We start from the raw sequence: 13,706 nt of genomic DNA on the forward strand, positions 1-13,706 counted from the left end.
AAAAATATGTCAAAAGAAAATATTTCACATGTTGTAAAATCAGATGCTGGCGGAATTTGGAATTTCCTCTGGCAGGAGATGATCGTACTTTCTAACCAATTTCTCGTTTCTTTCACGGATCTTTGAGCTGATGTTTTTCAAATCCTGTATGAATCTGAAAAATAAAATATATAACCATAATAAAATGAAGTCGTTTTCCACCTAATTAGAACTATAAGAGAAAAATAAGGAAGCGACGCTACTGTTGATTCCTAAATATACGCGTGGAATTAAATATCGCGAAATTTCTTGAGAAGCACCACACGCGAAATAACATTCCTCGCCTTCATTTTTATGGTGCTGAAATCTTTGAAAAATCTCGTGATCACTCGTCTATTTGCGAATTATTCTTCTAGCGATTTGAATTTGAAGAGCCCATTCGCAATAATAAGTTCTTGCAAAAAATTAGAATCTACAGAATATAATACATGAAATAAATGGAGATAACGAACGGTATTCAAGCTCAAAAGTACGATGGCCGATATGAGCCGTCAAAATACAAGTAAAAGTACCTCTATTATGTACGCAGAATCAATGGCAAAACGCATGAAGTAGTAATATAAATTTGTACATGTACAAATCTTGAGGCAAAACACACTCGAGACTACTTAATATTCCTTAGATTTACTGGGAAGATTATCTGTAAAAGAAGGAACAAAATCAAATACATGTGTTTCTGATTTTCCCTCTATTTTCTCCTCTCCTAATTTAAGTTGTGTAATAAATGTTGTGCACCTTGATCACAAAATGCAGCAAGTTGTTTTATTTTCGCCTTTGATTCCCATGTATTTTTTGGTTGTTGTTGTCTTTTTTAATTTTAATTTTCACGACAACAAAATCTTAACCTTCATTCGTAGGCCCCAAAATACCGGTAAAAGATTCCAGAAACAATGCAGCTGCATCTTTATATATTTCTTTTCCAGCGAGACGAAAATCTGTTGCTTGATGAAATGTGTAAGAAATGTGTTTATTTTTCATTCTATGCTTTGCCAATCCATAATACTTTTTTCTTCATTATTTTTTTCTCATTGGAACTAGGGAAAAAATAGAGTGAGGAAATGCAAAACGTTTTACATAAAATGCAGCTCATTTACTAGCTCATACACACGATATATGTACTACGTTTCTATTATTTCAATACTCGTATATCTTTAAAGTTTACACTGGAATCTACTATTAACAATACTAAAATGAAGATTGCTAGTTCTACAATTTTTTTTTATGTGAAATGCTTTTCTATTGCAGTCTTCATACCCGTTTATTTTTTCCTTTGCAGGCAAATGCATCAGCTCATATAGTTATATGGAAGGTTGATCACTCTAATATTTATATATATCCTAGTTAATCCTGCAGCAGGCCTCACCTACGTTCCTTGTATATATATATTCCTCTTTGCAGGCAAATGCATAAGCTATAATACTTATTTTGCAAAAACTGATCACTCTAAGAATTACTTCAATTATTAGTGATGGCATAATTTTTTGTAACACTCCAGTTTGTACAAAATTTGCGATATATATATTTTTTTTTCATACATATTTAATTAAAACCTTCAACATGAATAATGATCGTCAGAAGCTGATGCGTTTTTTTGTTTTTTTGTTTTTATACCCGCACTTTCTAAAGAAAGTTCGGGTATATTGTTGTTACTCATGTCCGTCCGTCCGTCCGTCCGTCCGTCTGTCACACTTTTCTTCCCTGAACTCCTCCTACATTTTACACAGTAGCTTAATCATCTTTTAGGAGATGGTTGGTGGTGTCATGTAGATGTGCAGTAAGGTTTCGGAATTTTGATTTTGCCCCGGGGGGTCAAATGGGGGTCGAAAAATGACGTTTTTTGTGCAAAAAGTCCCGTCTTCCCTGAACTCCTTCTACATTTTAGTCAGCAGCCTAATCACCTTTTGGGGGATGATTGGTGGTGTCATTTAGCTGTGTCGTTATGTTTCTTTATATTGATCTTGCCCCGGGGGGTCAAATGGGGGTCGAAAAATGACGTTTTTTATGCAAAAAGCCCCATCTTCCCTGAACTCCTCTTACATTTTACTCAGCAGCCTTATCATCTTTGTGGGGATGATTGGTGGTGTCACGTAGATGTGCAGTAAGGTTTCGGAATTTTGATTTTGCCCCGGGGGGTCAAATGGGGGTCGAAAAATGATGTTTTTTATGCAAAAAGCCCCGTCTTCCCTGAACTCCTTCTACATTTTACACAGTAGCCTAATCATCTTTTGAGAGATGGTTGGTGGGGTCATGTAGATGTGCAGTAAGGTTTTGGAATTTTAATTTTGCCCTGGGGGGTCAAATGGGGGTCGAAAAATGACGTTTTTTGTGCTAAAAGCCCCGTCTTCTCTGAACTTCTCTTACATTTTACTCAGCAGCCTTTTCATTTTTTGGGGGATGATTGGTGTTGTCACGTAGATGTGCAGTAAGGTTTCGGAATTTTGATTTTGCCCCAGGGGGTCAAATGGAGGTAGAAAAATGATGTTTTTTATGCAAAAAGCCCCGTCTTCCCTGAACTTCTCCTATATTTTACACAGTAGCCTAATCATCTTTTGGGAGATGGTTGGTCGTGTCAGGTAGATGTGCAGTAAGGTTTCTGAATTTAGATTTTGCCCCGGGGGGTCAAATTGGGGTCGAAAAATAATGTTTTTTATACAAAAAGCCCCATTTTCCCTGAACTCCTCTTACATTTTACTCAGCAGCCTATTCATCTTTTGGGAAATGGTTGGTGGGGTCATGTAGATGTGCAGTAAGGTTTCGGAATTTTGATTTTGCCCCGGGGGGTCAAATGGGGGTCAAAAAATGACGTTTTTTATGCAAAAAGCCCCGTCTTCCCTGAACTTCTCCTACATTTTACACAGTAGCCTAATCATCTGTTGGGAGATGGTTGGTGGTGTCAGGTAGATGTGCAGTAAGGTTTTGGAATTAAGATTTTGCCCTGGGGGGTCAAATGTGGGTCGAAAAATGACGTTTTTTGTTCAAAAAGCCCTGTCTTCCCTGAAGTCTTCCTTAATGTTACTAAGAAGCCTAATCATCTTTTAGGAGAGTTAAATATTTTGAAAATTATGTAAAACATCAACGTCAAGGGGTTTCCCAGCATCACATGCTGGGAAACACCTTGAATTCTTATGAGTAATTAATGTACATGTCAAATGTGAGAGTCATATCTCATCTCAATCAAAAGTTATAAGCAAATGCAACATTTTTGAAAAGTAGAGGCTTGACCGCTTCAAGGACAAGGTCACAGAGTAAAAGTCATGATTTTTTTGGAAAGGTCTTATCACAGGTAATAATATACATGCATTATGATATGAATGCCATAACTTTTCTCTTTCAAAATGATGAATTTATAACAATTTAATTTTTTTGCAAGTAGGTCAAACTTCTAGGTCACAGGTAAAAAAAAAACCCATGCCATTCTCACAGGTAAATACTAATACATAAGTTTAATATTCAGTAGATATGACCGTAATGACCAAGGTTAAATTTATTGAGACAGATGGACAGTCTGACATACAAATGTACATATTTCTATATGAATTGGGTAAAAATTGGCCCAGTGGTTCTAGAGAAGTTAAAAATGTAAAAAGTTTTCAGACAAACAGATGGACAACACGTCACGACAGACGTTATATGCTAAGGGAACCAGAAAAGCTCAAATGAGTGTTTTGAAAGGGTTAGAATATGGTTGCAGTATTTGAAAAGCTGTTTTTTTCATGCAGAGATATGCATGACCAACATATTCATGTTTTACATTTTCTTTAGTAATTTGTTTGTTTGTTGTGAATACATCTCTCTTGGGAATTTTTCCCTCATATGGAGACACCACCAAATAATAATGAAGACAAGATGTGTTTGTGAAACACTCCTGATGTCCCTGTATGGAAGCCTATGGCGAAGGTTGAAGTTTCTCAAATATATGTCAAACTCAAAGGTCAAGGTCAAAGGGTTCAAATTGTTAGTATCAGAAGAAAGTCTTGTCACAAAGAATGCACATGTGAAATAAAGAAATTCCTAGTAATTCCTGTTCAAAAGTTAATTGCCAAGGTTAATTTTTTTTTTAAGTGGTTCAAACTCTAGGGTCAAGGTCAAACATATTTATGCCTATTGACAGTTCACAGTGAATACACATGTTAAGCATGAAAGCCCTAGCACCTACTGATCAAAATTTAGGCCAAGTTTGGTATTTTTCTTGTAAAAATGTGTATCCTAGCTCAAGCTTTTCAGGTAAAAATTAATGTTACCCAAATAAAAGGTCTTAATTGTCACAAGAAATAAACCTATAAAATGTGGAAGCTATTTGTATAGCCCATCCCACTTAAAACTTATGGGCAAGGTTATAATTTCTGCAGACAAATAGACAGACATAATATAAACACAAGAAAACAAAATATGTATAATTAGTCAAATAGAAAAAAATATACTATTTAATTGGAATCACAAAATAGATTGTTATTTCAGGGACAGGGAGTGGGTAGGGAGATTGGAATCCCCCATCCCCCCCCCCCCCCCCTGGAATTTGCTTTGTTATTTAAACAAGACTATATACTGAAGCAAATAAAAAATGACTTTGGACATCCTCCCCCTAACTGAGAAAACATTGACCACACTATCATTGTTTTTATTTTGTTTATTTGTTTTCAGTTTTTTCCTGCTTGTCAGGAAATTCTGGGCTGGAAATTTTTTGACTGAGATGTGAACCCCCTCCCTACTCCCGAAAAAAATTCTGGATCCGCACCAGTATTGGCAGTAACTGAATGTCACATCGATAATGGCAGATAACTTCACAATATGAAATTCGTCTAGTGTGGCATGCGATGATCTTTGACCCTTTTTGAACTTTAACCTAATCGTTTGGGTTTATTTTACCCCCCACTATACTTAAACTTGTACTTACCGACTGCCATATGTCTCGTCAACTTCATGAAATATAAATCCGATTATAACACAAAATGAATTAATCCAATGCACACCAGACTGCAGCCATGTGCTAATTCCATTCGACAAACCTTCGTCGATTCCGTCACCTTATCAGATGAAGTGGGAATCGGCCGAGGTGTGCCAAATGGTGTTTAATCTAAAAATATGATAATGGGTGACGCAACGTGATGTGATGTAGAAATTTACATGTTAACATGTATAGTACAAGAACAAATTTTAAATTAATTCATAACAAACGATGTTTTAACAAAACTTTTCCATCTAGCCTATTCCAAACAGTATGTGCTGTGTGATTGTGGTGTCGAGGGGGGGATTAAAAAATTTAAAAAGGTCCTATTATGAGCAAAACATTTATCAAAATCTAATTTACATCATTAATAGAATTCAAACTGGTATATAATGAATTAAGCATGTAAAATAAATATAAGAGGTTCTGAGTTATAGGTCACAGCGTCTGAGAATTTCATGCTCAGTTTGATGAATACATGTAAATCATTGGTGTCGGAAGCAAATTCAAAGTGGGGGGGGGGGCTAGGTGTAAAAAAATTTTTTTTATACCTTCTCAAAAACCTGACAAGCAAAAAAAAAAAAAAAAAAACGAAAATATCAATTTCCCAAACACGAAAATCCTATTTCGGGGGAGGGGGGGGGTGAATTCGAACTTCAGTACCAAAATTATTTTTTTCTGTACACTACCTTTTTCCCATTTTTTACCTATACTGCCATGTGTCTGTGGAAAGTGTGGGGGGGGGGCTAAACCTATGAAGCAATGTTTAATATCTATACTAAGTATATGTTTAGAAAAAAAGCCCCCCCCCCCCCCCCCCGGTTCCGACGCCTATGTAAATTATAGAATTATTTTGACTTTTTCCTTGGAATGGCGCCCAATATGTAGGAGCGTGTATTTAGAGGCAAACACCTTAGTGCGGGTATTACTGTCTCATGACAGCATCTAGTTGTTTTTTTTTTCAAAATTTTGAACAGTGTCGGCACCACAGCATCTGAACTTAGAAGAACGATGTGGAGATAACGAGCAATATTCAATCTCAAAGTCCATAAAACAATACAAAATAGGAGGAGAGCAAACACGGTCCTCCGAAATATCAGAGGTGGGAAAAGGTGCCATGGAGGAGTGAGCATCTCTTGCTGACCGGTCACACTCAACGTGTACTCCTTGTCATGATCAGGAAATAACGAAAAAACCCGTCGTCAATTCAGTGTATAAATACTGGACTAACAATTGGCTCAATGATAAATTGACTCATTTGACTCAATGATAAAATGTATTTGCTGACAAGGTCATTGTATCGACCATAGAACTTACAAAATGATGACTTTAAACGAGACTGCTGATATTCTTGTTTCATGAACTTGCTTGTCAATAATTTACCTCGTTTTAGAAATTGTTCATACGTAGAACATGCTCTTGCGTAACGAATCAACTGAGATATATATACTCTGTATGCAGGTGATTTGCCTTTTCTTTTCTCGTTTGACTACAAAATTTTTCCTTGATATTGGCTGTTGGCAATATTGCTCTATGATTGAGTGTGGATTATGACATATCTTGTATTTTTCTTCTCCTTATCTTGTACATGTACATTCAAGAGTAACCTTTTCTGCATTATTCAGGTAAGTAACAGTTGATTTTCAGGGACCCCTTTAACAAAAAAGATAAGTTTGTAAAATCTCTATGTCGTATTTTAATGGGATCAAATTTTCGTGGTTTAAAGTAAAACTTACTTGTTCGAGGGGATATGATTAAGTTTTTAAAGGATAAACATTATATAGCAGCATGAAATGTTCACTTTTCGTAAGGAATGTGAATTCGTGGCTCTTTTTCATACCACAAAAATAAAACCCACACAAAAACCCTCACAAAAATTGTGATTTCACAGTATCTATCGAGAACGCGCCTCCTGCTTACACTTTAAACAATATTGGTTTCTTCAGATAAAACCTACGATTTTTAACAAAAATAGAACAAAATATTTAATAAATGCACATTTATTTGAAAAACCCCACACATTCATTTATATTTTTTTAACATCATTCTACATTTTATTAAATTGTAATATGTTTATTAAGCGGACACTCGGTATATTCACTAAATATTTAAGATAATGTCATACATACGATCTTCTAAATTTTAACTTATTAATGTTCTTTGGAGAGTATAGGACTCTAAACAAAGATTTTAAAGACTTTCTTCATGCTGATAAATGACTTCCTGGGGTCAGATGTTTGTGGTTTGAGAAAAACATATTAGTTCAAGGGGATTTGATACAACGAAAACAATGGAAACTATATCACCACGAAAATAAATGATTTCACAGGAAACTAATAACGTTATAAAATCTTTCTATTTTTGTATCCTAGAATAGTATATGAAAAGAAAGCTTTGAAACACCAAGGAGGATCAATTGCTTGTGGAATTTGGAATTTCCTCTGGCAGAAGATAATCATACTTTTTCACCAACTTCTTGTTTCTATCACGAATCTTTGAACTGATGTTTTTCAAATTTTGTCTGAATCTGAAAAATAAAAAAAAGCGTTTTCTACATTTAATTGACATCAAAATATTTCACCATTTACTGATTATTTATTAATAAGAAACTTGAGAGGACAAATTGACTTTCTATCAATTTTGCACTTTGGTTTAAATCTGGCTTTGAAATTCTCAGACAAGAATGGTATTTTGTAGTAAATTAAATTTACTTTTTTTAAATAAAATTAATTTTGGGAACAAATATATTTTTGTATTTGATATGAAGTTGTATGGTCGCCTAGTGGAAAATTCCTAGAAACATAAGGAACCAACAGCTATGATTTTTTTTTCAATTTAAGGATGTATTCTTCTCATATCCGAGCCCCTTGGGGATCCAGGTTAGAATAGGTCCTCAGTGCCCCCTTGCTTGTCGTAAAAGGCGACTAAATGGGGCGGTCCTTCGGATGAGACCGTATAAACCGAGGCCCCGTGTCACAGCAGGTGTGGCACGATAAAGATCCCTCCCTGCTCAAAGGCCGTAAGTGCCGAGCATAGGCCTAAATTTGCAGCCCTTCACCGGCAATGGTGACGTCTCCATATCAGTGAAATATTATGAAGAGGGACGTTAAACAATATACAATCAATCAATCGATCTCATATCCGAAAAAAACGTGCAGTAAACTTTCCACATGCTTATATTTTTCTGAAAGTGTAATATCCAAGGAATAATTTAAAGACAAGAAAAGTGTATGTTAGTGTTCATCTAATAGAGATTCAACCCTTCAAAAATAGGCCAAAACAGACATGGGAAATTTCATTAAAATGCTATTAGTCAATAAAATACCCCATAAACTTATAATTACAATCAATTTTAAACTTAATTTGCTTAGATTTACTTGAAAGTATTGCAAAGTTGATTATTAAAGCAAAATATGAGCAAATAAATACCAATTAAATAAATTGTGCCCAAAAATGTTGTTCACCAGTGTCAAAATTAGGCAAATTTTTCCCTAGAAAATTGTTCGGAAAACCAAAGAAAAACATATTTCTACGATTAAACTTTTTAAGAAAAATGTTGTACACTTTCTTTAGGTATTATGGCTCCTTTTCATAGCATGAAAAGTAGGGGTTAGTGCACATATAAGAAAGTTTTGATATTTTTTTTATCACCACCCCCTGTTTCTTTTCAGCATTTAATGAAAATAAATCAAGGCATTTAGGCGTGAAAAGTATGTACTTTTATTCTAAAGTCTATGTCGTAAATATTGTATTTTTGCACACGTCTTGGTCATTAATACAACATAGAAAGATTTTTTATTTAAAGATAAATATAGTTTAACATGCTAATCATAAAAACTGTAAGAACTTGTTTGTAAATTGTTATCAGTTTGAATTTTACGACATGGTTAAGTACGAAGACCCACTTGGGGTAAAATGATCAGAAGAATTCATCCATAATCATCTCTCTTTTGGAACTTTCGAACAGTCATTGGTCGTTAATCGTCTATCAGCGTATTTGGTTAGGATCAGGTGTCATGGAGCGATAAGCATCCTCCGTCGTCGGTGTTGCTTGTCATGAAAAAATCCGTTAACCACTCAGTGTGAAAATGATGGCCTAACTTTGTTTGAAAGACTTCAGTCAACAATCGACCTCAAGACACGTGATATGCAAATAAGGTCAGTTTATCGACCATAGCATTTGCAAAATACTGACTTTCAACATGACTGTTGGTAGTCTTTTATCTTTAACTATATTATTTGTCAATAGCCTGCCTCGTTTCAAAACTTGTTTGCTCTTAAATATTGAATCAATAAACATTAGTTCATGACATACTTTCAGAACTCTGAGATTCCACTTAAGAAATTGGCTACCGTCAAGTTGCTTAGGTTTTGAATAATCCCCATTACAGTTTTCAGTTAAAAACTGTTTTTTAAACATTATTCCCATTGACTCAGTAACAGATGTCTTACTCCTCCACGATCTTTACAGCTGGAGGGTCATATATATAGTCCACTTCAAAGTCTCCCAGAGCGTTAGTAGCCCGTTCACTCAAAATTGATACCACAGTCATAACATCCAGTGCCGTAGACTTGTCGACTAGGGCCTTCACGACTTCCTCTTCCTTCAGTGGCCTCTGAAAAGTAAGAATCAGGACCCCTCGAGCTCGTAACACAGATTACACTTCATCAACTGCATTAGTTTAATATTAAAAGATTCCTTCAGTTTAAATTCCAAGGTTTTGATATTTTAAATGATATTTAGAATGTTATTTGCGATCATTATGGAACTGCATTAGTTTGGTTTAATCTAAATAGATTCCAAGGGTTTAATATTTTAAATAACATTTATGATGTTATTTGCGAAAGTCTTAAACAACGACTGATACATCCATTTTATAGATTTTTACTATATAGATTTACATTACAGACAAACCTTCGATAGTTTCATGTCTTGTCATTTTTAAATAATCATGAAAAAGGGTAAAGATAATGAACATTTATTGATCTCCTAAATTTAACAAGCAATACAAATCTATGAGCAGGCCATAAAACGGAGATCCCGGAAATTTCAAAGGTGAGATCAGTTGCCAAAGAGGAGTAAGCACCTCCTGTTGACCGTCAGCCAATATCTAACTATATCATAGGTTATATCGTATTCAGGTCATGCTCTGGAGAATAGCATCGTACACATCATATGTATGTGATAGCGGAATGTAACTACAAAAACAGAGAAAGCTGACGATGAAAATGCTGAGGTCATCTTGCTTGTTACACAATGTTGTTGTTAGTTGGCCCTTATCGTCTCTATTTTTCCGTTATTTCCCAATCATGACGAGCACACGGCGGGTGTGACCGGTAGACAGGGGATGCTCACTCCTCCATTGTATCTGATCCCACCTCTGATGTTTCGGAGGTCCGTGTTTGCTCTGCTCCTATTTGTTATTGTTTTATAGACTTTGATATTGAATATTGTTCGTTATCCCCATATCCTTCTTTAGTCAGTAAATATCCAAATATGAAAAGATGTGACAGACTGTGTTCTGCCTTTTTTTTCGAGTTCAAGGGGATATACCGAATCAACGTAGGAATTCAAAATGAATATTGCTGATTGCTATATCTGAATGTCGAAGTAAATGACACTGGGTTTTTTTCTTTTCATGTAAATTTTTTTTAATAAATTCTGCTTCATAGGAATATAAAAACAGGTCAGCAAATAATTAAAGCAGCACAATTAGTACCCATCGAAATTCCAACAGTTGGTACATAGACCTAGTCTCCGAAGACTAAAAAAATACAAACTGTAGAAGATAAAACTACTATACTGCTATAAATTATGACTGTCACTAATTAGTTGATATGTTTAAGCAATTCAATCTAAAACAAAAAGTTTTGAGAAAGTAAAGCACAAAAAAAACAACAAAAAACGTTTAAGATCATAAAATACACGTTTGATATTTTGTGGGATTTGAATATTTGTCCAAGTATAAAGTATTTATGTGTAAAGATATTTTTTAAAACATGATACCTTATATTTTATTAATGTTAATACTCACCTTATCTTTAGGAGGCGTTCCGTTGAGTTTGATTGGATAGTTCGGGGTGAATCCGTATGTATCGTATTGAGGGAAATTAATAGCAGCATGTACAACACTACTGGTAAAAATAACGGAAGTGAAGACGAGCGCCACCTGTTCTGCTGAACAAAACTTCCCGTCTTTGAGAGGAACACCCTTATGGTAATTAAAGAAAAATGTCACTTTTTAAAGGCTATATGGGTGTGAATAATAGAATAAAAAATATATCTAAAACAAAATTTTTGATTATATAATTTAAATTGCAAAGTAAATTGTTTCTAATATTTTTATTATGACAATTTAGTATGACCATTCCTTTTTTCTGATACACGAATACAAACTTATTCAAACGGTTGGCTACTTGATATCTTGTTTGTACTGGGATTTCCTTATTCTATTGAAGTTTAAGATTAACAATATATTTTATGGATTTTGCAAAGACATCAATAATCATGAAAGAACAATCTTAATTAGCAAGTATACGCTTTTCATAACGTCATCAGCCCACAACATGAGGGGATGTCATCATCAATGCCATTTTTTGCAATCCACGGAAAAGGCATCCATAAATTAGAATAGTGAAGAACTCAACAAATGTTCGTCACATGTGTCCAATCCCCTTGATATAATAGTCAGTAATTTTTTTAAATAAAAAAAATCTTCAAGAAAAGAAATAAGTACTCATGTAGCATACCAAAATTCCACAGCCTCCTTCGGATTTTGGTACTGATAATTCGCGTCCGAACTTTTGTATTTCATCATCCTCGATAATTTTTCCATTAGTGTCTGTGTCGATAAAGAAAATTCTAATTAATTACAAAGTAAATCAACTCATCTGATTTCCAAGAATTTTAAATTTAATTCATGGAAATAAATCAATGAATCAGAAAAAATCTGATACCCACCGTAATAGAGAGTGACGTATTTGCTGACGTAGCTGTGAATGGCTTCATATAGATCTAGACTATCGTCACGCTGGTAAAACGTTGGCAGAATTTTTCCATCCTTGCAATATAGCTGTGAATACAGATTTTAAACGAAAAGCATTTTTAATACTTAACCCTAATTTTGTCTTACCCATTTGAAAAGAAAAACCTTTACACTTGTTATAGCGACCACGTGCATGAAGCGATCATGGGCAACCGTAACCCTTCCACCCCCCACCCCACCCCCACCCCCCGGTCCGAGATTCCTACATTCAGTTACTCTCTGTATAACGCATCATGCAGTGAATATTTCTCATTCTAAAAAAAGATTCAAACTATCATTTAGCAAATTTTAATCTTGATTTTTTTTTACAATAAAAAGATTAAATTGTTTCGAAATAGTCCCTTCGATCCCCCTTATTTGCAGAATGATGTAATCATAACATACTTTACAATATTTATGCATGTGATATTTCACAGTATGTAATAAGGCATAAAAAAGAAAAAAGAAACAAATCAACATTATAAAAAAAGGAACATAAAAATGAGTAGAATACTTAGAATCTTGAAATGAAAAATATGGAGATAACCAACAGTATTCAAACTCAAAAGTCCATTCAAACAATACAAAACAGAAGCAGAACAAACATGGACCCTAAAACATCACAGGCGGAGTCAGGTGCCATGAAGGAGTGAGTATCCCCTACCGACCTGTCACACCCGTCTTGTGCCCCTTGTCATGATTGGAAAATAACGGAAAAATCAGTCGACAATTCAAAGGGTAAATAATGACCTTACATTTAGTATGAAAAGCGTCAGTCAGTGTTTGACTTAATGATAGATTATATTGTTAACAAGGTCATTGTATCGACCATACAATTATGAAACTTACGATAGATGACTTTAAGTGGGACTTTTGATATTCTTGTTTCCCCAACGTGTTTGTCAACAACTTACCTCGTTTTAGAAATTGTTCATACGTAGAGCATTATCTTGCGTATCGAATCGACTTAGAGATATCAACCCCATACGCAGGTGATGAGGGTATATTGCTGCATAAGTAAGGGAAGTTGATGATTGAAAAGTTAAAGTCATCACGTTTATCATAAAGCTTTGTTGTTAGATTACTATTAAAGTCTTTTTCTAGTTAAATATCCAAATATGAAACAGATGTTTCAGAATCTGTGGTATCTCTTATTCCAACCTCACTGGAATGTATCGTGGCGTCATATGAATTAAAATAAATATTGTTTATTAATAATACGCTGTCTATATATCGAGGTGAAGGCCACACCAAGACTTTTTCCTCATACATAAGATTTTGAATAAATTATGCCCTATATGAATACAAAGATAATTCTGCTTATAATGGGACGCAATTGATACCCATGGGTATTTCAGCAAACTTGAAAAAGCCTTGTCTCCAAAAACCACATAGATATTGTCAATCAGAAACTCAAGCATCTTTTTAATATCAACTTCAGAGTATTTGTTTGCACAATCAGGATGTTTTTTAAACATACTTGTTTTGCAAATGGCAAATGAAGCTAAGTAAATTTTCGAGTTGTTGTGAGATGTGTTGTATTTGTATTGTTTCATCTTGTATATTATTAGTAACATTAAGTTTCTTGAACATTCCAGAGTGGTCAATATGTTTGGTCATTTTTTCTAGAACATTCTTGAACTTTATTCATGTCCAGAACTTTCCAGGAATATCATGTATTTACAATTTCTAGAATA

General features: G+C 34.5%; 1 protein-coding gene across 1 annotated transcript; it reads right to left on the reverse strand.

Annotated features, from left to right (window-relative positions):
• Positions 1-31: 31 nt before the first annotated feature.
• On the reverse strand, positions 32-12,057 carry LOC134262303 (allene oxide synthase-lipoxygenase protein-like; the record flags this gene model as incomplete). Its single annotated transcript, XM_062744677.1, has 5 exons — positions 32-154; positions 9,437-9,600; positions 11,020-11,196; positions 11,735-11,826; positions 11,946-12,057. Coding segments are annotated over 5 exons (660 nt in total), but the record flags the coding sequence as incomplete, so codon positions are not given.
• Positions 12,058-13,706: the final 1,649 nt, after the last annotated feature.

This window comes from Saccostrea cucullata, unplaced genomic scaffold (genome assembly GCF_032062105.1).
Source record: "Saccostrea cucullata isolate Sc308-1 unplaced genomic scaffold, CSIRO_AGI_Scuc_v1 ctg11765, whole genome shotgun sequence".
NCBI classification, from domain to species: domain Eukaryota; kingdom Metazoa; phylum Mollusca; class Bivalvia; order Ostreida; family Ostreidae; genus Saccostrea; species Saccostrea cuccullata.